General features: G+C 42.9%; 2 protein-coding genes across 2 annotated transcripts in view; both read left to right on the top strand.

Annotated features, from left to right (window-relative positions):
* LOC125486910 (zinc finger protein 271-like) overlaps positions 1-3,029 on the top strand; it is a 38,137-nt gene extending 35,108 nt beyond the window's left edge. The window contains exon 5 of the mRNA XM_048616463.1: positions 2,919-3,029. Coding sequence (XP_048472420.1) covers positions 2,919-2,980 — 62 coding nt within the window. The 3' untranslated portion in view covers positions 2,981-3,029. The remainder of the gene's footprint in view (positions 1-2,918) is intronic.
* A 335-nt stretch (positions 3,030-3,364) lies between these two features.
* LOC109921056 (zinc finger protein 729-like) lies at positions 3,365-21,523 on the top strand. The gene is made up of 2 exons (XM_048616858.1): positions 3,365-4,608; positions 19,099-21,523. The coding sequence occupies exons 1-2, from the start codon at positions 3,365-3,367 to the stop codon at positions 20,168-20,170; spliced, it is 2,316 nt and encodes a 771-aa protein (XP_048472815.1). The 3' UTR covers positions 20,171-21,523.
* The last annotated feature ends 1,171 nt before the right edge of the window (positions 21,524-22,694 follow it).

The following is a 22,694-nucleotide window of genomic DNA, read 5'->3' as shown; positions in this document are numbered from 1 at the left end:
TAGTAGACTCGCCCACTTTAAGGGCATTTAAATGGTCATTGGATAAACATATGGATGATAATGGAATAGTTTAGGTTAGATGGGCTTCAGATTGGTTTCACACGTCGGCGCAACATCGAGGGCCGAAGGGCCTGTACTGCGCTGTAATGTTCTATGTTCTGTGTTCTATGTTCTAAACAAACCCACAGCCACACTATGACAACACTCACTAGGACCAAAGACCCCATACATGCAGGACCAGTGTAGTTTACAAAATACCTTGCAATGACTGCAACAAACATTATATCGGGCAGACCAGAAGGAAACTAGCCATCAGGATACACAAACACCAGCTAGCAACAAAACGACACGACCAACTTACCCTCATCTCAGTGCACTCGGACAATGAAGGTCATCAATTTAACTGGGACAACATGACCATCTTAGCTCAAGCCAACCACAGACACGCATGGGAATTCCTAGAGGCCTGGTTTTCAATCCATAATGCAATCAACAAACATGTGGAATTAGACCCCAAATACAAACCCATGCAGAACAGAACTGGAAATGACACAACTCAACCTAACAGACCAGATCATATAAATACCAAGCAGACTAGAACAACATCACTTCATCAGAGCCCACACTGATGATGTTACCTAGCATGGTAACAAAATGTTTGTACGATAACCAGCCAGCTTGGCAAGCAAGCCAACAACCTCACTGTTTCTCTGTCTTCATCGATCCTGTCTGAGTTTTAACAGAATTTTCTGTTTTCATTTCATATTTCTGGCATCCTGCTATCAATGTAGGTGGAGGAGTCTGGGATGTTTCCAGATTAATATGCATCAGTGAGTATCACTGCTACTTTACCAGTCTGTGGGTCATCTCTCCTCACTTGAGGACTTGTCCTCAGACCTTGGTATGAGAGACTAGAGATTTCACTGGCCTGAGATCCACTTCATCTTATTCTGACACAATGTCAGGCTTCTTCAGGTTTCTCTGATTTTTCTTTTATTGTTGGACTTTGTAGTACATAGAACATAGAACAGTACAGCACAGTACAGGCCCTTTGGCCCACAATATTGTGCTGACCTATTATCCTACTCTGAGATCAAACTCCCCTGTATACCCTACATTTTACTATCATCCATGTGCCTATCCAAGAGTCGCTTAAATGTCCCTAATGTATCTGATTCCACTACCACCACCAGCAGCGCATTCCACGCACCCACCACTCTCTGTGTAAAGAACCTACCTTTGACATCTCCCCTATATCTTCCTCCAATCACCTTAAAATTATTGTCCCCTCGTAATAGTCATTTCCGACCTGGGAAAAAATCTCTGGCTGTCTACTCTATGCCTCTCATCATCTTGTACATCAAGTCACTTCTCAGCCTTCTTCACTCCAATGAGAAAAACCCTAGCTCCCTCAACCTTTCCTCATAAGACCCGCCCTACAGTCAAGGCAGCATCCTGGTAAATCTCCTCTGCACCCTCTCTAAAGTTTCCACGTCCTTCCTATAATGAGGCGACCAGAACCAAACACAATATTCCAAGTGTGGTCTAACCAGGATTTTATAGAGCGGCAGCATAACCTTGCGGCTCTTAAACTTAATTCTCCTGCCAATGAAAACTAATACACCATTTGCCTTCTTAACAACCCTATCAACTTGGGTAGCAACTTTGAGGGATCTATGGACATGGACCCCAAGATCCCTCCGTTCCTCCACACTGCCAAGAATCCTGCCATTAACCCTGTATTCTGCATTTAAATTCGATCTTCCAAAATGAATCACAGTCAAGTAGTGATTGTTCACTATTGTTTGCTCGGCCACTTCAAAGGGCAGTTCAGGATCAACCATGTTGTGTGGGACTGTAGTCACAAGTAGACCAGACAAAGCAATTGTAGTTGTGTCCCTTCCCTGACAACAACATATGGGTTTTTTTGGACAAATGGAAAGTTTTCATGTTTCTATTTTGAGTGATGTCCACAAATCGCAAGATTCACAATGTGGAGTTGCTGAGATAAAGAGCAGAGATGCCTCTAAGGAAAACTAGACAGCACATGAAGTAGAAGGGAACAGAAGGGTGAGATGAAGAGGGTGAGAGAAGGCTCATGTGAAGTATGAACACTAGTATGGATCAGTTGCATCAAATGGTTTGTTTCTCTCTGTAAGTCTCTGTTTGTAACTTTCCGTGGTTGGATTTTAACTCTCAATCTCTAGATTGGTAATCCAACACCATAGCGTTCAGCTGCCATACCCTGAGACACACTTATTCAAAAGTCTTTTAATGTCTTCCTTAAAGACTTTACCTGAAGCCCTCAGCCTTTCCCAAAAGCCTGGGTTTGGATTTGATCATTTTGACCAGTGATGTGGTTGACAGCTAAATTTGAGATGTGAAGTGTAAGTGAGTGCAGTGTATATAATTTCCCAGGCTACATCAGAACCTTTCAATCAGCTACACTGAACCAATATTGCCTCAGCTTCTAGCACTTCCTGCTCAGTGTGTTTTGGCAAAAAAGGAGAAAAATTTCTAAATCTCCATTGAATTAACATTTACCCAAAATGTGTTTTTTATATTAAACACAAATTCTAAGGATGAAACTGGTCTTCACCATCACAACATGCAAGCATAGCGATTAGGAGCATGTTTTACATTCCTCTGACTGTCTTTTCATTACTCTTATAGTGCTTGGGAAGATGGGGTCATGGGTAGAGAAAAGAAAGTAGCCACATTGTTTGCTCCTGGTCACTATCTAGTCTCCTTGCTGGAAACAGAGGGTGTGTGACAGTCCAGTGAGGAAAAGGAGAGAGCTTGCAATTGATTCCCCCGCACAGGGCAATGGCAGTCAGGGACTAATTGCGGAGTGAGCCCTTTCAGCAGGACTGGCATGGGAGCTGGAGGAAATCATGTTTCCTTTTCCTGTTTTACAGAAGGATTGCACTGTACTACACTAGAGAATAGAGAGAGGACAGACACTGCTGATAAATCTTGACCATCACCCAAGGAACGACTACACAATTTTGGGAAGACATCCAGTCCCTCGACAGCATTGTTGAAGACAGAGGATGTTGGACAATGAAACCATCATCTGGAAATTGGTCAGGTCAGGGGAACTTTCATATATCATAAGATCTAAAACTGGTCAGTGATGTGGAGCCTTCCATCATAGCCAACCTTTTTGAAGGTTTAACAATGGTCAGTCAATCAGGGTGAGACTGGGAAGATGCGAGCATCTCTAAGTGTGGAGAGACCTTCAATCATTCATCGAGCCTCATGAACCACTGACTCATTCCTACAGATAAGAGAGTGTTTAGTTGAGAGGTTTGTGAGGAGGGTCCCATGATGTCATAATATCATGCAACTTTTGAACTGAACCATGGAAGAAGGTCTATTTGAATGCGAGGTGTGTGACCAAGATTTTGGACAGGCCTCGAATCTCCACACACATGAAAGCATTCATACTGGAGAGAAGACATTTTCATGTGAGGTCTGCAACAAATCCTTCTCGCAGTCATCAAACCTCCGTGTACACCAACGCATCCATACGGGGGAGAAACCATTCATGTGCAAGATTTGCAATAAATCGTTTGGATATTCATCAACCCTCCGTGAACACCAACGTATTCATACAGGCGAGAAACCATTCAGGTGTGAAGTTTGTGACAAATCTTTCTCCCGACTATCGAACCTCCGACAACACGAACGTATTCACACTGGGGAGAAACCATTTACATGTGAGATTTGTGACAAATCGTTTTCTTGGTTGTCCAACCTCCATGAACACCGACGCATTCACACAGGGGAGAAACCATTTACATGCCAAGTGTGCAACAAATCATTCCCATACTTAATGAACCTCCGGGTACATCAACGCATTCACACAGGAGAGAAACCATTCACCTGTGAGGTGTGTGACAAAGCTTTCACACAGTTATCACATCTGCTGGTCCATCAAACGATCCACACAGGAGAAAAACCCTTCAAATGTGAGGTCTGTGATAAAGCTTTCACAACTTCGACCAGGCTTCTGATGCACCACAGCATTCACACGGGACAGAAACCCTTCAAGTGTGAGTTCTGTGAGATGTCTTTCACACAATGTTCTGAACTCCTGACACATCAAAGGATTCATACAGGGGAGAAACCCTTCAAGTGTGAGGTGTGCGGCAAATCCTTCTCACAGTCATCAAATCTCCATGCACACCAACGTATTCACACTGGCGAAAAACCATTCATGTGTAAGGTGTGCAACAAATCCTTTTCCCGATCTTCGAACCTTCGCGCCCACCAACATATCCATACAGGGGAGAAACCATTCACATGCGAGGTGTGTAACAAATCATTCTCACACTCAATGAACCTCCGTGTACATCAACGTATTCACACAGGGGAGAAGCCATTCACATGCAAAGTGTGTGACAAAGCATTCACACAATTATCAAATATCCTGAGGCATCAAGCCGTTCACACAGGAGAGAAACCCTTTAAATGTGAGGTTTGTAATAAAGCTTTTACAACATCTACCAGGCTTCTGATGCACCACAGCATCCACACAGGAGAGAAACCATACAAGTGCGAGATTTGTGAGAAGGCTTTCACCCAATCCTCCGACCTCCTGAGGCACCAAAGGATTCACAAAGAGCACAGTCTGTTTAAGTGTGAGGTGTGTAACAAGGGCTTTGGACAGTCATTGAGTCTAGTGTGTCACCAGATAATTCACAAAAGGTAGTAGCTATTAACGTGCAAGTGGATGGTAAAGCTTCCATAACATCTTTAAGCTCCTGGGATATCAGATGATTTATGTGCGGAGAACACATCAGATGAAATGTTGTGACAAGGCTTTTACCCATTCCTCTGAATTCCTGAAGCACCAGAAAATCCACATTGTGAGAAACATTTCAGGTATGAGATGTGTGACAAGTCTTTTACACATCCATCAACGTACACACACACAAACACAGGCCCACGGGAGAAATCTTATCACAGACAGTTGTCACTCCACATGAAAGAGTCAAACTGGATTCTCTGGGATGTAATGATCCATTGAGTTTGTTCCATCATTCAATTAGATCATAAACAATCTGTACCTTAACTCTGCCTGCCTTGACTCTGTAACCCTTAGTCCCCTTGCCTAACAGTATACCCACAATCTCAGTTTTGAAAGTTTCAATTCACACCCCAGCGTAAACTTATTTTTGTGGGGAGAGAGTTCCAGATTTCTTCAGAATGAAGGGTCACTGGACTCAAAACATTAACTTTGCTTTCTCTCCACAGATGCTACCAGACTTGCTGAGTATCTCCAGCAATTTTCTTTTGTTGTTTCAGAGGAACACTTTTTATTGTGGTATTCTGAGAGAGTTTCCCCTGATGTGTGTGTGTGTGTGTGTGTTAGTAAAGTGATCCAGCTCTCGGGAGTGGGTATGGGGTAGAACCAGACCCTGCTTTAGTTGGGGATGTGAATTTTTGACAGATCCTCTTCAGGTGACGGGTGTTTGACTAATACCATGGGGAGTGTTTGTACTATCCTGTCTGGGAGGACTGCGATCCTGAGTATGGTGAGGGAGTGGGGTTTAGTCTCTACAGACCTGAGTTCCCTCAGCCCATCATACCTCCATGTTATAACACTGTTCACATTATACTCTTCCAAGATTCATTTCATATTCTGGGCAAGACCTTGAGTCATTTTTAAATGCTTTGTTATTTTGGCTGAATAGCATTCAATATTGCTGTACCTTCAATCTTCTGTGTAGATTTATAACTCACAATAAATGACATTTGATGTAAGCCAAACTACCTGATGTGTCAGCATGTGTGTTCCTATTCACTGAAACACTCAAGAGCTGACATGATTGTCATGTACACAATATATTGCTCAGTGTCTGAGTGTCTGTCTCTATCGTTGGGTTTACAATTTCTTATTCACAGTATTACATAATGTTTGTCTAAGAAAGAAAGAGTCGCATTAATGTATCAACTTGCACAATCTCGGTATTAAAAAGCACTTTATAACCAATTAAGTATGTTTGCAACAGTGACTACACTTCAAATGTAGGAGATGCAGCAGCCAATGTATGCATAACAAGCTCCCAAAACTGCAAGGTGATAATGAACAGATGATCTGTTCATTACTCCTGCTAAGTGAGGGATTCTTCCAAATAATGCCATTAATCTCATCTGAAAGATGGCTTCTCTGACTGCAGCTCTGTTAGACTCCTTTTGTGTCAGCCTATCCTGTGGTTTTGTATGATTCTATGAAAGGTTCTTCGTCACAATTCCTGGCTGTCTCTGTCATTTCTTGCATTTCTTGATGTTGGTCAGGAACAGGGACAACGTGCACAGGAAAGGAACAAGATTTACCCACAGGAGAGAGCAGTGACACACTGCATCAGCTCATCTGCTGCTGAGACCCTCATCCATGCTTTAGTAGGTTCTAGACTTGAATATTCTAGTGATTCCCTGGTTGCTCTCACATTTTGCTCTGTAAACTGGAGCTCCTTCAAAACACTGCTGTCCAGGTCCTAACTGATACCAAGACCCATTCACTCATCACCCCTGTGCTCGATGATCTACAGTAGTCTGCCAGTCAAACAACACCTCCATTAAAATTTGTTCACAAATCCCCTCATGGTCATCATTTTCCCTTTCTGAAATCTCCTCCAGCCCCACAAGCCTCCAAAATCCTGCACTTTGCTAATTCCAAACACGACATCCTTGATTTTACTGAAGCAACTATTGGTGGTTGTGTCTTTAGCAACCTTTGGCGTAAGCTGTGGAATACCCTCTCTAAACCATTCCATCACTACACCTGCCTTTCCTCCTGAAGATACTACTTAAAATCCATCTTTTCAAGTTTTTAGTCACATGCACAAACATTAACAGATGTGTCTCACTATCAAATATTAATAACATTCTTACAAAATACCTTGGGATACTGAAGTATGTTAACAGTCCTATATCAATGGAAGTTGTACATTCCTATTGTGTAAAATATCAGAAAGTGACCAGGCATTCAGTTGGAGCACTGTGATTCCCTTCATGGTTCACTGTCCCTCACTGTGAAGCAGTCTCCCAGTACAAGGACAGACTTGTTGTAAAGTAACAGGGTTGTAACCTCGAACTGGCATCAGGGCAGGGTAGAATGGCGACACACAAGTTTGAACTCTGCTTCAAGAAGTACTGAAGGATGCTTCTTCAGCCTGCATTTACCCTCCCTGTGAGAGACTGGGGAAACAGCTTGCAGTGTTAGAGGCTGAGAAATGAGCAGGACTTGGTATGAGTTCAGACATGGGCAGCAGGTTTTGGGAAATTTTTAGATGGTGTCAGATTCTGTGAAAGTTGAGGCTGTTGTTTCTCCATATACAGCAGTCTTCTTGGTGAAAGACAGATTTTCCAATTCCAAGCTGCAGCGGAACCTCATCCAGTAGGTGCTGTAATAACTGACAGTGTTGTTCTCCAAGAATTTTAAAGGTAGAATAGGATAATTTGCATGAAAGCACAACCCGCAGGTACCTTCCATTTTCCCTGAAATTCCCCTGCCCTTCTCGATGGATGTGATCATGGGTTTGAAAGGTGCTGTCTAAGGAGTCTTGGTGAGTTTTTGCGGTGCATCTTGTAGATGGTATACACTGCTGCTAATGAGATTAGTGTGGAGAGAGTAAATGTTTGTGGATGTGGTGGGACACAATCGGACTGCTTCATCTTGAATGGTGTCAAACTCGTTGAGTGTTGTTGGAACTTCACTCATCCAGGCAAGTGTGGAGTAATCCATCACACTCTTGACTTGTGCCTTGTGGTCAACAGGGTCTGGGGAGTCATGAGGTGAGTAACTCTGACCTGTTCTTGTAGAACATAGAACAGTACAGCACAGTACAGGCACTTCGGCCCACGATGTTGTGCCGAACTTTTACCCTAAACCTAAAGTCTATCTAACCTCCACCGCTACCTTATACTATCATCCATATGCCTATCTAATAGCTGCTTAATGAGGCCGACTCCACTACCCTCTCCGGCAATGCATTCCACGCCCCTACCACTCTCTTGGTAAAGAACCTACCTCTGACGTCTCCCCGATATCTACCTCCTTTCACTTTAAAACTATGTCCCCTCGTAAAAGCTACCTCCACCCTAGGAAAAAGTCTCTGGCTGTCTACTGTATCTATACCTCTGATCATTTTGTACACCTCTATCAAGTCACCTCTCATCCTTCATCGTTCTAAAGAGAAAAGCCCTAGCTGTCTCAATCTTTCCTCGTAAGACCTTCCCTCCATTCCAGGCAACATCCTGGTAAATCTCCTCTGCACCTTTTCTAACGCTTCCACATCTTTCCTGTAATGAGGTGACCAGAACTGGACACAATACTCCAGATGTGGCCAAACCAGGCTTTTGTATAGCTGGAACATAACTTCACGGCTCTTGAACTCAATCCCTCTATTAATGAAAGCTAAGACATAGTATTTATATGGATAATTAGAGTCATAGAGATGCACAGCACTGAAACAGACCCTTCAGTCCAACACTTCCATGCCAACCAGATAACCTAGGTAAATAGTCCCATTTGCCAGTATTTGGCCCATATCCCTCTAAACCCTTCCTATTCATAAACCCATCCAGATGCCTTTTAAATGTTGTAAGTGTACCAGCTCCCACCATTTTCTCTGGCTGCTCATTCCATACACGCACCACCCTTTACGTGAAAAAGTTGCCCCTTAGTCCCTTTTAAAACTTTCCCCTCTCATCTTAAACCTATGCCCTTTAGTTTTCACTCCCCGACCCCAGGGAAAAGACCTTGTCCACTTACCCTATACGTTTCCCCTCATGATTTTAGAAATCTCTATAAAGTCACCCCTCAGCCTTCAACGCTCCAGGGAAAATAGCCCCAGCCTATTCAGCCTCGACCTATAGCTTAAACCCTCCAACCCTGGCAACATCCTTGTAAATCTTTTCTGAATCTTTTCAAGTTTCACAACATCCTTTCTATAGCAGGGTGAGCAGAACTGCACACAGTATTCCAAAAGTGGCCTAACCAATGACCTGTACAGCACAACATGACCTCCCAAAACTTATACTCAATGCACTGTCTAATAAAGACAAGCATACCAAATGCCTTCTTCACTATCCTATCTACTGACAACTCTACTTTCAAGGAACTATGAACTTACACTCCAAGGTCTCTTTGTTCAGCAACACTCCCCAGAACCTTACCATTAAATATATAATTTGCCTTTCCACCTCGCATTTACCTAAATTAAACTCCATCTACCACTCCTCGGCCCATTGGCCCATCTAATCAAGATCCGATTGTACTCTGAGGTATCCTTCTTTGTTGTCCACTACACTTCCAATTTTGGTGTTCAGTTCAATTTTCTGGTTAATGGTAGCTTCCAGGATGTTGATAGTGTAGGATTCAGTGATAGTAATGCCATTAAATGTCAAGTGACAACGGTTAGCCTCTGCCTTATGGTCATTGCCTGGTATGTGTGTGCCAACCAGCAGAGAGTTTTCTCCCTGATTCCCATTGACTCCAGTTTTGCCTGGGTTCCTTCATGCCACACTCTGTCAAATACAACCTTTGTATCAAGGGCAGTCACTCTCAAAATACCTCTGAAATTGAATTAGGTTGTAATGAGATCAAACTGGGTGTCACTGAGCAGGTGCTGCTTAAAAGCACTGTTGATGACATCTTCCATCATTTTCCTGATGATCGAGGTTGGGTTGAATTTGTCCTGCTTTTTGTGCACAGAACATACCTGGGCTTTGTGATGCTGTGGATCTCTGGAGGATTCATGGCTGATTTCGGAAAATGTTCTTTCCAGTGTTAATGGATATCATTGTCATCCTTAAGAAGAGAAACAGCATGCTAGGAATGAAGGGGACTTTGTTAATTTGTCCTTGGCTTTTAGATGACCCTCGTGACTCAAAACTTTTCAATGTCATGATCAGCAGGTTGCTGGATTTCTCGGACTTTCTTTTCCCACCACATGTCTTTTATCTTGTGGATTTGTGTTTGGGTGTCAACCTTGAGTTGTTGAAGTGCTGCCTTCTTGAGTTGTGTCCTTGGGTTATTCTGCCCAGCAATGACAGCTGATCATTTCCTTACAGGAGATCACATATTTGAGTATCATGTTCTCTGAGCCAGTCCTGGTGATGATGCTCAAATGGCCTGAACACAGGAATTCAATCCAGCTGACTTTCTATTGATCCCACTATTTGGGAAATGAGTTGGAGCGTGTGACGTTTTTTCAGATTGGTTGTGAGCTGTTCCTGCAATTCCTGTCGGGCTGTTTTTGGGCTGAGACATTGATCTTTTTCCTCTGGGACTTTCTCTTGGGCCATGTGATGTGTTGGTTTTGGGTGGATGTTCATCACTGTTCTGTGCAGCAACATCAATCCCCCACATGGATCGATACAGACATCACTTAGAACTTTCACTTTAGGTTAGACCTTCCAGAGAAACATTTAACATTATCTTTATTGGCAGATAAATCCAAGAATTCTTCATTCCATTCATCAATGCAGCCATAGTATTTGATTCAGTAAATCACATGGCTTTATGGATTGTGCTCCAGTGATTCAGATATTCCACAAACATCATTGCAATTACAGGGAATTTGGTAGTGCAAGTTCACTGGAATATCTACTACTAACAGTTTGATTAAGCAATATATTTTATTTTACATCACTGATCAGTTAGTTAACCTTAACCCCTTGGTGTGAGTTTTTCATGTGTTGACTGAGTTACAGTATTGATCAGCTTTCAGGCCTAGAGGTTAATTGCAGGTTGGTTCTTGATCAGAGAACTCAATAGATGCTTGAACTTCAGGCAAAGCAGTATGGTTAACTAATGCACATGTTTGTTAGCACATATTTGGCCACTAACAAAGTCAGTATCTGGGTAGTGGTGCCAGCCGGTCTGGGAGAGAATGTAATAGTCAAACAGAGGGAGGAGCCAGAAGTTTAGGACTATTTTGAAATGGGATTTCTGACAGGAGGAGTTTGGCTGTTGGTGCTACCGCGTGAAGATTTGAAAGCTTCCTGCCTAACCACCCATTATCTGCTATTGGAAATTCAGAGAACAGAAGCTAAGGTATAAGTATTACTCAAACTTCCTCAAAGTGAACTGAAAAGGTGGTACTGATCGACATGTTTAGAAAATGAACAAGAAACAATTATATATGCATTGTGAAAACTTCTTAAGTAATCTGGCCCATTTCAGAATCATATTAGCAAGTTTGCAGATGACACTAAGATTAGTGGAGTAGCAGATAGTGAAGGGGACTGTCGGAGAATGCAGCAGAATATAGTTAGATTGGAGAGTTGGGTGGAGAAATGGCAGATGGAGTTCAATCCAGGCAAATGCGAGGTGATGCATTTTGGAAGATCCAATTCAAGAGCAAACTATATGGTAAATGGAAAAGATCTGGGGAAAATTGATGCACAGAGAGATCTGGGTGTTCAGGTCCATTGTAGCCTGAAGGTGGCAACGCAGGTCGATACAGTGGTCAAGAAGGCATAGGGCATGCTTTCATTCATTGGACGGGATATCGAGTACAAGAGTTGGCAGGTCATGTTGCATTTGGACTTCGGTTCGACCACATTTGGAATACTGTGTACAGTTCTGGTCGCCACATTACCGAAAGGATGTGAATGCTTTGGAGAGGGTGCAGAGGAGGTTCACTAGGATGTTGCCTGGTATGGAGGGCGCTAGCTATGAAGATAGGTTGAGTAGATTAGGATTATTTACATTAGAAAGACGGAGGTTGAGGGAGGACCTGGTTGAGGTCTACAAAATCATGAGAGGTATAGACAGGGTGGATAGCAAAAAGGTTTTTCCCAGAGTGAGGGACTCAATTACTAGGGGTCACGATTTCAAGGTGAGAGGGGAAAAGTTTAAGGGAGATATGCGTGGAAAGTTCTTTACGCAGAAGGTGGTGGGTGCCTGGAATGCATTGCCAGCGGAGGTGGTAGAGGTGGGCACAGTAGCGTCATTTAAGATATATCTAGACAGATACATGAATGGGCAGAGAGATACAGATCCTTGGAAAATAGGCAACAGGTTTAGATAGAGGATCTGGATCGGCGCAGGCTTGGAGGACCGAAGGGCCTGTTCCTGTGCTGTAATTTTCTTTGTTCTTTAGAGCCATACAGCATGGAAACAGACCCTTCAGTCCAACTTGTCCATGCCAACCGAGTTTCCCAAACTAAACCAGTCCTGTTTGCCTGTGTTTAGCCCATATCCCTCTAGACTTTTCCAATACATGTACCTATAAAAATGTCTTCAAACTGTTGTAATTGTACCTGCATCGACTACTTCTCTGGCAGTTCAACCACCCACTGTGTGAAAATGTTGCTCCTCAGGTCCCTTTTAAATCTTTCTCCTCTCACCTTAGAAATATGACCCCTAGTTTTGAACTCACCAACCTAGGGAAAAGACTTTTGCAATTAACCTTATCTATGCTCCTCATAATTTTATAAATCTCTGTAAGATCATCTCTCAACATCCTATGCTCCAGTGAAAAGGTCCCAGCCTATGCAGCCTATCCTTATAACTCAAACCCTGCAGTCCCGGCAACGTCCTGGTGAATCTTTTCTGAACCCTCTCCAGTTTAATAATATCCTTCCTATAGCAGGCTGACCAAACTGTACACAGTACTCCAAAGGTGGCCTCACCAACATCCTGTACAAACACAACATGACATCTCAACTGCTATAGTCAATGGTCTAAGCAATGATGGCAAGCATACTAAACGCCTTCTTACCCACTCTATCTACCTGTGATGCAACTTTCAAAGAACTATGAAACCCGGGTCTCTCTGTTCAACAGCATCACCCAGGGCCCTACCAATAACTGTATAAGTCCTACCCTTGTTTGTTTTATCAAAATACAATATCTTGCATTTATCCAAATTAAACTCCATCTGCCACTCCTCAGCACATTGGCCCAATTGATCATGATCCCTTTGTAGTTTTAGATAATCCTAGATCTTACACTGTCAACAATACCACCAATTTTGGTGTCATCTGCAAACTTACTAACCACGCTTCTTAAATTCTTATCCAAATAGTTTATATAAATTACAAACAAAAGTAGACTCAGTACCGATACCTGCGGAACACTGTTGGTCACAGGCTCCAGTCCCAAGAGGCGGATCCAAATGCATAATCCTGCAGACATAGTCTCCAGGAAAACTCTGATATCCAACAGGAGGAGCATATCATTCAACTGACTGCCATAAAGGCCCCTTAAAATATGCTCACTTAAATTTTCCCCAAAAAGACCCACACTTTTCTCAAATCTAGTGTTTTTAGACTGTTTAATGCTTTTTTTTTTAATTCATCCCTTGACTGTGTTTCTTTGTCTGTCTCCCTTGTATATGAAAGATATTGGGTTTAAATCACAGGCATTGATCAGATTACCTTGTTGTTTAATTTTGGTCTGCTAATGTTGACTATTGTTAATAAATTGCCAAGTAGTTTTAAGCTACAAACCCTGTGTACGGAATCAATTACTTACAAATTTATTCAAGAGAGTTTAGTTAGGATCCATTGGGTCAATTTTGAGTATCTTTGAAGGTTTTAATTTTCCTGTGTTATGAACAGAGGGATAAGTTTGATTTGGCTGTCTGTCTCTGTGTTGTAATACAGCCAACATTAATCAGCTTCACTAATCAAAGAATGGGGTTTTGTGTAAAATTAAATGGGATCAATGAGAATGAATAAGGTTTATGTAATACAAACATCGTGTCAGTGGAAGAGAATGAGGTTTTTGTACAAAATGAACATGGGATTAATGGGAGTGAATGAAGTTTTGTGTAAATGAACATGAGATCACATGGTGTGAATGGGGTTTTGTGTAAAAAGAATATCATGTCAGTGGAAAAGAATGAGTTTTTTAAATAAAATGAAGATGGTATTAGTGTTCATGAATGGAGTTTTGTATAATATAAACATAGTATCAGAGAAAGTGAATGGTTTTGAGTAAAATAAACATAGGATTAGTGGGAATGCATGGGGTTTTGTGTAAAATGAGCATCATATCAGTGGGAGTGAAGTGGGGTTTTGCGTAAAACATGGGATTACTGGGAGTGAATAGGGTTTTGTGCATATGCTGGAGTGCATATTGATGGGGGTTGAACTTGACATTGAAGCGCAAGCTTGAAAAGTAGCATCTCATTTTCCACCTGGGGATCCTGCAGCCTGAATTCAATAACTTTAGAGCCTGATTCATCCTTCCATGTTTTTTACCCACCCCGACACCAGTCCTCTTATGGCTTGGATCTTTCACCTAATCTCAGGCCTGTTGTCACATTACATGGTTTGCTTTCAGTATAAACTACCCTTGAAGGGAAGGCAATGGCCTAGTGGTATTATCACTGGACTGTTAATCCAGAGGCCCAGATAATGTTCTGGTGACCTGGGTTCAAATCCCACCATGGCAGATGGTGGCATTTCAGTTCAATAAAATATCCGGAGTTAAGAATCTATTAATTAAGACCGTGAATTCATTGCCGATTGTCAAGAAAAATCCAAAGGTTCACTAATGTCCTATAGGGAAGGAAATTGCCATCCTTAGCTGGTCTGGCCTACATGTGACTCTTAGACCCACAGCAATGTGGGTGACTCTTAGCTGCCCTCTGGGCAATTAGGTATCGGCAATAAATGCTGCCTAGCCAGCGACACCTTCATCCCATGAATGAATAAAGGAAAAAAAAGCTCTCATTATCACTTATTCAGCTTCTCTTCTGTCCTAGCCTGCCATCCATAATCCCCTTATTTATTGACCCCTTTCATATTACTCTGTCCATTTCCACCTATCTGCTCACCTCACTTTCCTGTCCCCACCCAAACTCTCCTTCAGCATAAATATCAGATTTTCCTTGCAGCTATTGGTTCTGATGAAGAGTCTCTGAACTCAAAACCTTAACTTTGCTTTCTTCCCACAGATGCTGCCAGATGCTACTGAGTTTTGCCAGCAGTTTCTATTTTTGTTTCAGACCACCAGCATCCACAATCCCTATTTTATATTACTGTCTGAAAATACCTGGTTTTCCTCAAAGAAACTGTGCGGCAGTACACCTCCCATCACTAAATGAGCTGTGACTGGAGTACTTCCAATTTGACTGGGTCCTGCTCCCAATCGCACCAATCAATAACATTAAGGGGATACAGGAGAGTCTGACTGACTGAAGCAGGAGAATCTTGATCCTGATCAGGGCATGAGTGACCTGGAACAAAAACAGAAATTGCTGGAGAAGGTCAGCAGGACTGGCAGTGTCTGTGAAGGAAAAATCAGAGTTAATGTTTTGGGTCCGGTGACTTAGGAAGACAACCAGGAAAAACAACAGGAGGCGATGGCCTAGTGGTATTATCGCTGGACTGTTAATCTAGAAACCCAGATAATGTTCTAGGGACATGGGTTCAAATCCTGCCATGGCAGAGAGTGGAATTTGAATTCAATAAATGTCTGGAATTAACAGTCTATTGATGACCATGAATCCATTGTTGATTGTTGGGAAAAACCCATCTGGTTCACTAATGTCCTTTAGGGAAGGAAACCATCTGGCCTACATGTGACTCCAGACCCACAGCAATGTTGTTGACTCTTAATTGTCTCCTGGGCAATTAAACCTGGGCAATAAATGCTGCCTAGCCAGCGACGCCCTCATCCTCTGAACAAATAATAAAAACCAACAATTGATTCATGGTCAGCATTAGACGCTTCAATTCCAGACATATATTGAATTCAAACTCCACCATCTGCCATGGCAGGATTTGAACTTGTGTCCCTAAAACATTATCTGAGCCTCTGGGTTAACAGTCCAGCAATAGTACCACTCGGCCATTGCCTCCCCCAGATTTATAAACTAACGTTGCCAGACACCACATTCTGCTTCCAATACTGTCATGAGATCTTTTACACTGAGCTTAGAGAGAGCAGAAAGAGTAGACATGGAGTATGGCATCAGCAGATGGACAAGATGCCCAACAGAAAGATCTGGCAAGGAGTGAGAAATCACTCCCCAGGTCTCACCTGCAGTCAAAGAGTTCATCTATGAATCTCAATAATTCTCCAAGCACAGGTACACTCAGGAATAGGGTCACTATTGAGGCCTCAAAGTCACCTCCATTTCACCGGTCAGTTTGCCAAGCTTCAGGAAACTCATGTTGCTGCAGAAATATTTGGATTGACTGTGAGAGACGTCAATCAGAGAGCCCACCCACTCTGCCCATCCTCTTCCAGAGCTGGTTCACTTCCTATAGGGACTGAAAACCAAGTGAGGAGATGGTGAGTGAAGGAGCAGCTTTTATACAAATTGTATCCATAATATCCACACCAGTCTTCAGGCAGTCTGACTATCCTGTGGGCAATCAGGGGTGGAAATGTCCCTTATGCTGTGTGAGAAGATCCAGCTGAGAGAGCTGTTTACTCAGTGCTTTGTGCTGAACTGTTTGACTGGAGCTGTGTGTTGGATATTGAGTGTTTGTTGGAAGCATTTCCCTCTGATTTACAGTCTGTGTTTTGTTGATGGCTCATTCTTGAATATGAGAAGGTGAGGTGTAATTATCTGGGAGGTGCAGAGTATCTGAGGATTCTTACCGATTTCCTGGTGTTGAGTTCTGTATGTGATTCAAAAACAATGTCTTTGACGACCGCACAATGTCCCAAAGCAATTTGCAATCAGTGAAGTAGTTTGATGTGTGGTCACCGTGGTGACATAGAAAATGTGATTGTCAATGTGTGCAAAACAAGCTCCCATAAACACAACATGAGAACGACCAGTTCATTTGCTTTTTCGTGGTGTTGATTTGAACTAACACTGCCAGACACCAGGGATCAGGGATAACCACCCGTTTTGCTTTCAAATAGTGCCATTGGATCTTTTAGACTCAGGTTAGAGAGAGCAGAAAGGACTTCTGTTTAACATTCTCTCTGAAAGATGGGTTTCATTATTACACTGGAGTGCTCAAATCCTGAAATCTCCCCTTCGCATCTTTTGGACTTTGAACTATTTTCAAGTTGCAATGTAAATGCAAGCTGTTGTCTATTATTCTGTAAAATGTTAGACAGTGATTATGCATTTAGTCAGAGCAGCATGATTCTCCCTCATAGATTACCGTCCAACTGTAAAGCAGTCTCCCAGTGAAGGGGTAGACTTACCCTCAAGGTTATAACCTCGAAATGGCACCAGAGCAGGGTAGGAATGGCTACACAAGTTCATGGAGGGAAGCAAGTGGCACAGAGGGAGCAGAGATCTCCTCAAGGTGTTGGTCATTCTAAGACCAATCTGGTCTTAAAGGGTGAAGGCTGTAACCTGGGTGCTGTATTTCAGTTCATGGGTATCTCACTAGACCAATACACTGTGGTGTTTACAACATCTGCTGCTTCTGCAAACATTTCTTTGTCTGAAGTGAGGTTAAATACTCAACAACATCACTTCTGAGTGGACATTGAGGTTTGAAGACTGTTTGTTCTTCTGGGTTGATACAAAAATTTGGGCTTGCATCAGTTCAATATTATTTCACTAAAATCTCAAAGCAATTTTTGCAAGTTCCTAACTCGGAGGATTTAATCTTTACTCATACTGGTTAATAGCTCATTGTGAACTTTCCCGGGATAATAATGAATTCAAGATGAATCCCTGTGATACAACAGGCAGCTTTGATCAAGAAGAAAGGTGTTGGTCAAAAACTTGACTTCCACAGAAATGGACATCACCCCTGAGAGAGCAGATGCAGTCCCTGAGATCACTCACTCTCGACATTGATCTTGTCATAATCATTTAGGGTGTAGTCATTGACCAATCACTAACACCAAGGCACATGAAGAGATATTAGGAGAGATTACCATAAACCTGAGCAGAAGCATGTCAGAAGGAGGGAATTAAAGGAGAAAGGTGAGGTGGCAAAGCAGAGAGGCTTCAGGAGGGAATTCTTGAGGTTGGGGCCTCAGCAACTGAAGGCATAGCCACCAATGGTGGAATGATTTAAACGAGAGATGATCAAGAGACCTGAATTTGGAGAAGTGTTGAGATCTTAGAGGGTTGTAAGGCTGGCAGAAATGACAGATGTAGAGCTGTGAGGTCATGGAGGGGCTTGAAATCAGGGATGAGAATTTTAAAAGTGTGATGTTGTCAGATGGAGAGCAATGAAAGGCAGCAGGTTTTGAACTTACAATTAATGAGAAAAAAGAAAGGAATTGCATCTGATGCAGTCTAATTCCCACACTGAAGAATTGTCACTCGCTGTGGAACAGTCTCTAACTGAGGAGTAAGCCCCTTCAGCAAAGGAGAATGGAGAGTTGGAGGAAATCATGTTTCCTTTTCATGTTTTACAGAAGAATTACAGCATGCTACACCAGAAAATACAGAAAGGATAGACACTGCAGATAGATCTTGACCTTCACCCAAGGAACAACTGCACAACTGTGGGAAGACATCCAGTCCCTTCACAGCATTGCTCAACACAGAGAAGGTTGGGCAGTGAAACCATCATCTGGAAATCAGTCGGGTCAGGGGAGCTTTGACATATCATCAGATCTGAAACTGGCCAGTGGTGTGGAGCCTTCAATCAGAACCAACCTTTCTGAAGGTTCGGCAGTGGGTGATCGGTCAGGGTGAGGCTGGGAAGAAGTGTGAGTGGGCTCCAAGTGTGGTGAGAGCTTCAATCATCCATCAAGCCTCATGAATCACTGACTCATTCCTACAGATGAGAGGCTGTTCAAGTGGACGTGTGTGAGGAGGGCAACATAAAAATCACCCACACACAACTGAACAATTGTTAAAATTAGGGCAACTTTATGGAAGTGAAATAATTCAAGTGTGAGTTGTGCAAACAAAGTTTTTCAAAGATATCGACACTTGTGAGACACCAGAATGTTCACACTGGCAAGGAACCATTTGTATGTGATGTGTGTAACAGGGGCTTTACACAATTACCAGGCCTAGTGAAACACCAGCGCATTCACACAGAGAAACCATTTACCTGCGAAATGTATAACAAATCATTCTCAGAGTCATCGCACCTCCGTGTTCACCAGCAGGTTCACACAGGGGAGAAACCCTTCATATGTGAGGCGTGTGACAAATCATTCTCAGATTCATGGATCCTCCGCAGGCACCAACGCATTCACACCGGGGAGAAACCTTTTGTGTGTGAGGTGTGTGACAGATCATTCACACAGACATCAACCCTCCGCATACACCAACGCATCCACACGGGGGAAAAACCATTTACCTGTGAGGTGTGCAACAAATCATTCTCAGACTTATCAACCCTCCGCAGACACCAACGCATACACACAGGAGAGAAACCGTTCAGATGTGAGGTGTGTGACAAATCATTCTCAGAGTCATCGACCTTGAGGGTACACCAACGCATTCACAATGGGGAGAAACCATTCACGTGTGAGCTATGTGACAAATCTTTCTCAAATTCATCACACCTCCGCAGACATCAACCTGTCCACACAGAGAGGAAACCGTTCATGTGTGATGTGTGTGACAAATCCTTCTCAGATTCATCAGGTCTCCTGCTCCATCAGAGGATTCACACAGGGGAGAAACCATTCAAGTGCGATGAATGTGACAAAGTGTTTTCAGAGTCATCAACCCTCCATGTACACCAGCGCATTCACACAGGAGAAAAACCATTCAAGTGCGAGGTGTGTGACAAATCATTCTCAGAATCATCAACCCTTCGCAGACACAAACGCACTCACACGGGGGAGAAGCCTTTTGTGTGCGAGGTGTGTGACAAATCATTCTCACAGACCTCAACCCTCCACGTGCACAGACGCATTCACACAGGGGAGAAACCATTCACATGTGAGGTGTGTGATAAGTCATTCTCAGACTTATCGAGCTTCCACAGACACCAACTCATTCACACAGGGGTAAAGCCATTTACATGTGATGTATGTGACAAATCATTCTTGACTTCTTTGCACCTTCGTAGACACCAAACTGCTCATACTGGGGAGATGCCATTCTCATGTGATATATGTAGCAAATCATTCTCAGTTTCATCGAGACTCCTGCGACATCAGAGGATTCACACAAGGGAGAAACCTTTCACATGTGAAGTGTGTGACAAATCATTCTTGGATTCATCGCATTTCCTGCTCCATCAGAAGATCCATACAGGAGAGTTTCCCTTCAGTTCTGAGATTGTGATGAACGTTCCTTGATGTGTAAGAACATTTGGAATGCACCTGGATTTACACAGGAGAGAAACTCTTCATGTGTGATGTTTGTGACAAGGCTTTCACAGAGTCAGTGAAGCTCCTGGCCCATCAGTGTATTTACATTGGGGGGGTACCCTACCAGTGGGAGTTCTGTAATACAGCCATCATACAAATGTTGGACTTCCAGGATCATTAGCAAACCCATACAGGAACTATCCAAGCATGTTCTTGGCTAGTATTCGCTCAGTCATAGCACTGCAACAAACTTGGAGCAACCCTCATGCAGTGAGGACAACTAGTTGTGTTTGTATCCACAACATTAACACACACTGAACAACACTGTACACAGGCATTGCGAAAGAGAGTCTGGCTATTTTCTTTGAATTGGAACTTTTCAACCAGTACCTGTTTGGGAGACAGAAAGTGATGGTAGAGTCTGACCATAAGCAGTTTCAAAACATCTTTCTCAAACCACATCTAACTGCTCCAAATATTGCACAGGATGTGATTTTGCTTTCGTAGATATCTCTGGGAAGTGAAGTACAAGCAAGGGAAGCAGATGAACATCACTGACATGCTGATGAGATCTGCACTTTCTGAAGGAAGTTGATGCTGGTACACAGTGTGCAATATTTCAGATTCAGCAAGAAGCAACAGCATAACATGCTCTGGAAATCATCAACCCAGCAGAGAAACTGACTCTGACAGACAGGCATCTTGCTCAAATCAAACAAATTTCGCTACAAGGTGCAAAACTTCAAAAGACCAGAAGTGAGAATTGTCGTGAGTGACAAAACCAAAGTGAAATGACAGGAAACCACAATTTCACTTTAATACTGCTGTCAAATCATTGCCAGAGCTGACAATGAGAAGGCAGTCAGGGTGCAAACATTCAACACACTTATGAGTAGTCAGATCAGTTGGTGACATGAGACCTGTGTAGAGAATTTGCCATCTTGATCACATACAAAATGCCCTACTAGGTTGACACTGCAACTAGAGAAGGTGCTGTAGTTGATGAGGCAAATTTATTTTAGTATTTCGCAATAAGCTGAATGCCATCATTTCTGAAGGTCATCCTTTCCATGCCTCAGTAGGGAGCAGCTCGGCAACAGTGATCACAATTCAGTAAGTTTTAAGGTACTGATGGATAAAGATCGGTGTAGTTGTCAGGTGAAGGTGCTAAATTGGGGGAAGGCTAATTACAACAATGTTAGGTGGGAACTGAAGAATGTAGATTGGAGGCAGTTGTTTGAGGACAAATCACCACATGGTATGTGGGAGGCTTTCAAGTGTAAGTTGCTGGGAACTCAGGACTGGCACGCTCCTGTAAGGATGAAGAATAAGTATGGCAAGTTTAGGGAACCTTGGATAATGAGAGATATTGTGAGTCTAATCAAAAAGAAAAAGGAAGCATTTATCAAGGTTAGGAGGCTGGGAACGCACAAAGGAATACAAGGAAAGTCGAAAGAAACTTAAGCAAGGAGTCAGGAGGGCTAAAAGGAGTCATGAAAAGTCATTGGCCAACAGGATTAAGGAAAGTCCCAAGGCTTTTTATACATGTATAAAGAGTAAGAGGGTAGCCAGACAGAGGGTTGGCCCACTCAAGGACAGGGAAGGGAATTTATGTGTGGAGCCTGAGGAAATGGGTGAGGTATTAAATTAGTACTTTGCGTCAGTATTCATCATGTAGAAGGACTTGGTTGATGATGAGTCTGGGGAAGGGTATGTAGATAGTTTGGGTCATGTTGAGATCAAAAGGGAGGAGGTATTGGGGGTCTTAAGAACATTAAGGTAGACAAGTCCCCAGGGCCTGATTGGATATACCACAGAATACTGTGAGAGTTAAGGGAGGAAATTCCTGGGGCCTTGAGGGAAATCTTTGTATCCTCACTGGCTACAGGGGAGGTCCCAGAGGATTGGAGAATAGCCAATATTGTTCCTTTGTTTAAGAAGGGTGGCAAGGATAATCCAGCTAATTACAGGCCGGTGAGCCTTACGTCAGTGGTAGGGAAATTATTGGAGAGGATTCTTCAGGACAGGATTTACTCCCACCTGGAAATCACTGAGCGTATTAGCGAGAGGCAACATGGTTTTGTGAAGGGGAGGTTGTTTTTCACTAACTTGGTTGAGTTTTTTGAGGAAGTGATGAAGATGATCGATGAGGGTAGGGTAGTGGATGTTGTCTACATGGACTTCAGTAAGACCTTTGACAAGGTCCCTCATGGCACGCTGATACAGAAGGTAAAGTCGCACGGGGTCAGAGGTGAGCTTGCAAGATGGATAAAAAACTGGCTCGGTCATAGAAGACAGAGGGTAGCAGGAGAAAGGTGCGTTTCTGAATGGAGGGCTGAGGCTAGTGGCATTCCTCAGGGAGCAGTGTTGGGACCTTTGCTGTTTGTAATATATATAAATGATTTTGAGGAAAATGTAACTGGTCTGATGAGTAAGTTTGCCAATGACACAAAGGTTGGTGAAATTGCAGATAGCGATGAGGACTGTCAAAGGATACAGCAGGATATAGATC

This window comes from Rhincodon typus, chromosome 35 (assembly GCF_021869965.1).
Source record: "Rhincodon typus isolate 14 chromosome 35, sRhiTyp1.1, whole genome shotgun sequence".
Classification (NCBI taxonomy): Eukaryota; Metazoa; Chordata; class Chondrichthyes; order Orectolobiformes; family Rhincodontidae; genus Rhincodon; species Rhincodon typus.
Note: the sequence above shows the minus strand (reverse complement) of the source record. Positions and strands in the feature narration are given on the sequence as shown.

Bases quoted from the DNA above. Each gene is read 5' to 3' on its own strand.
- LOC109921056 (XM_048616858.1), top strand. From the start codon at position 3,365: ATGGAAGAAGGTCTATTTGAATGCGAGGTGTGTGACCAAGATTTTGGA. The intron at 4,609-19,098 runs GCACCAAAGGAT...GATCCTCCGCAG, and splicing joins CAATCCTCCGACCTCCTGAG to GCACCAACGCATTCACACCG.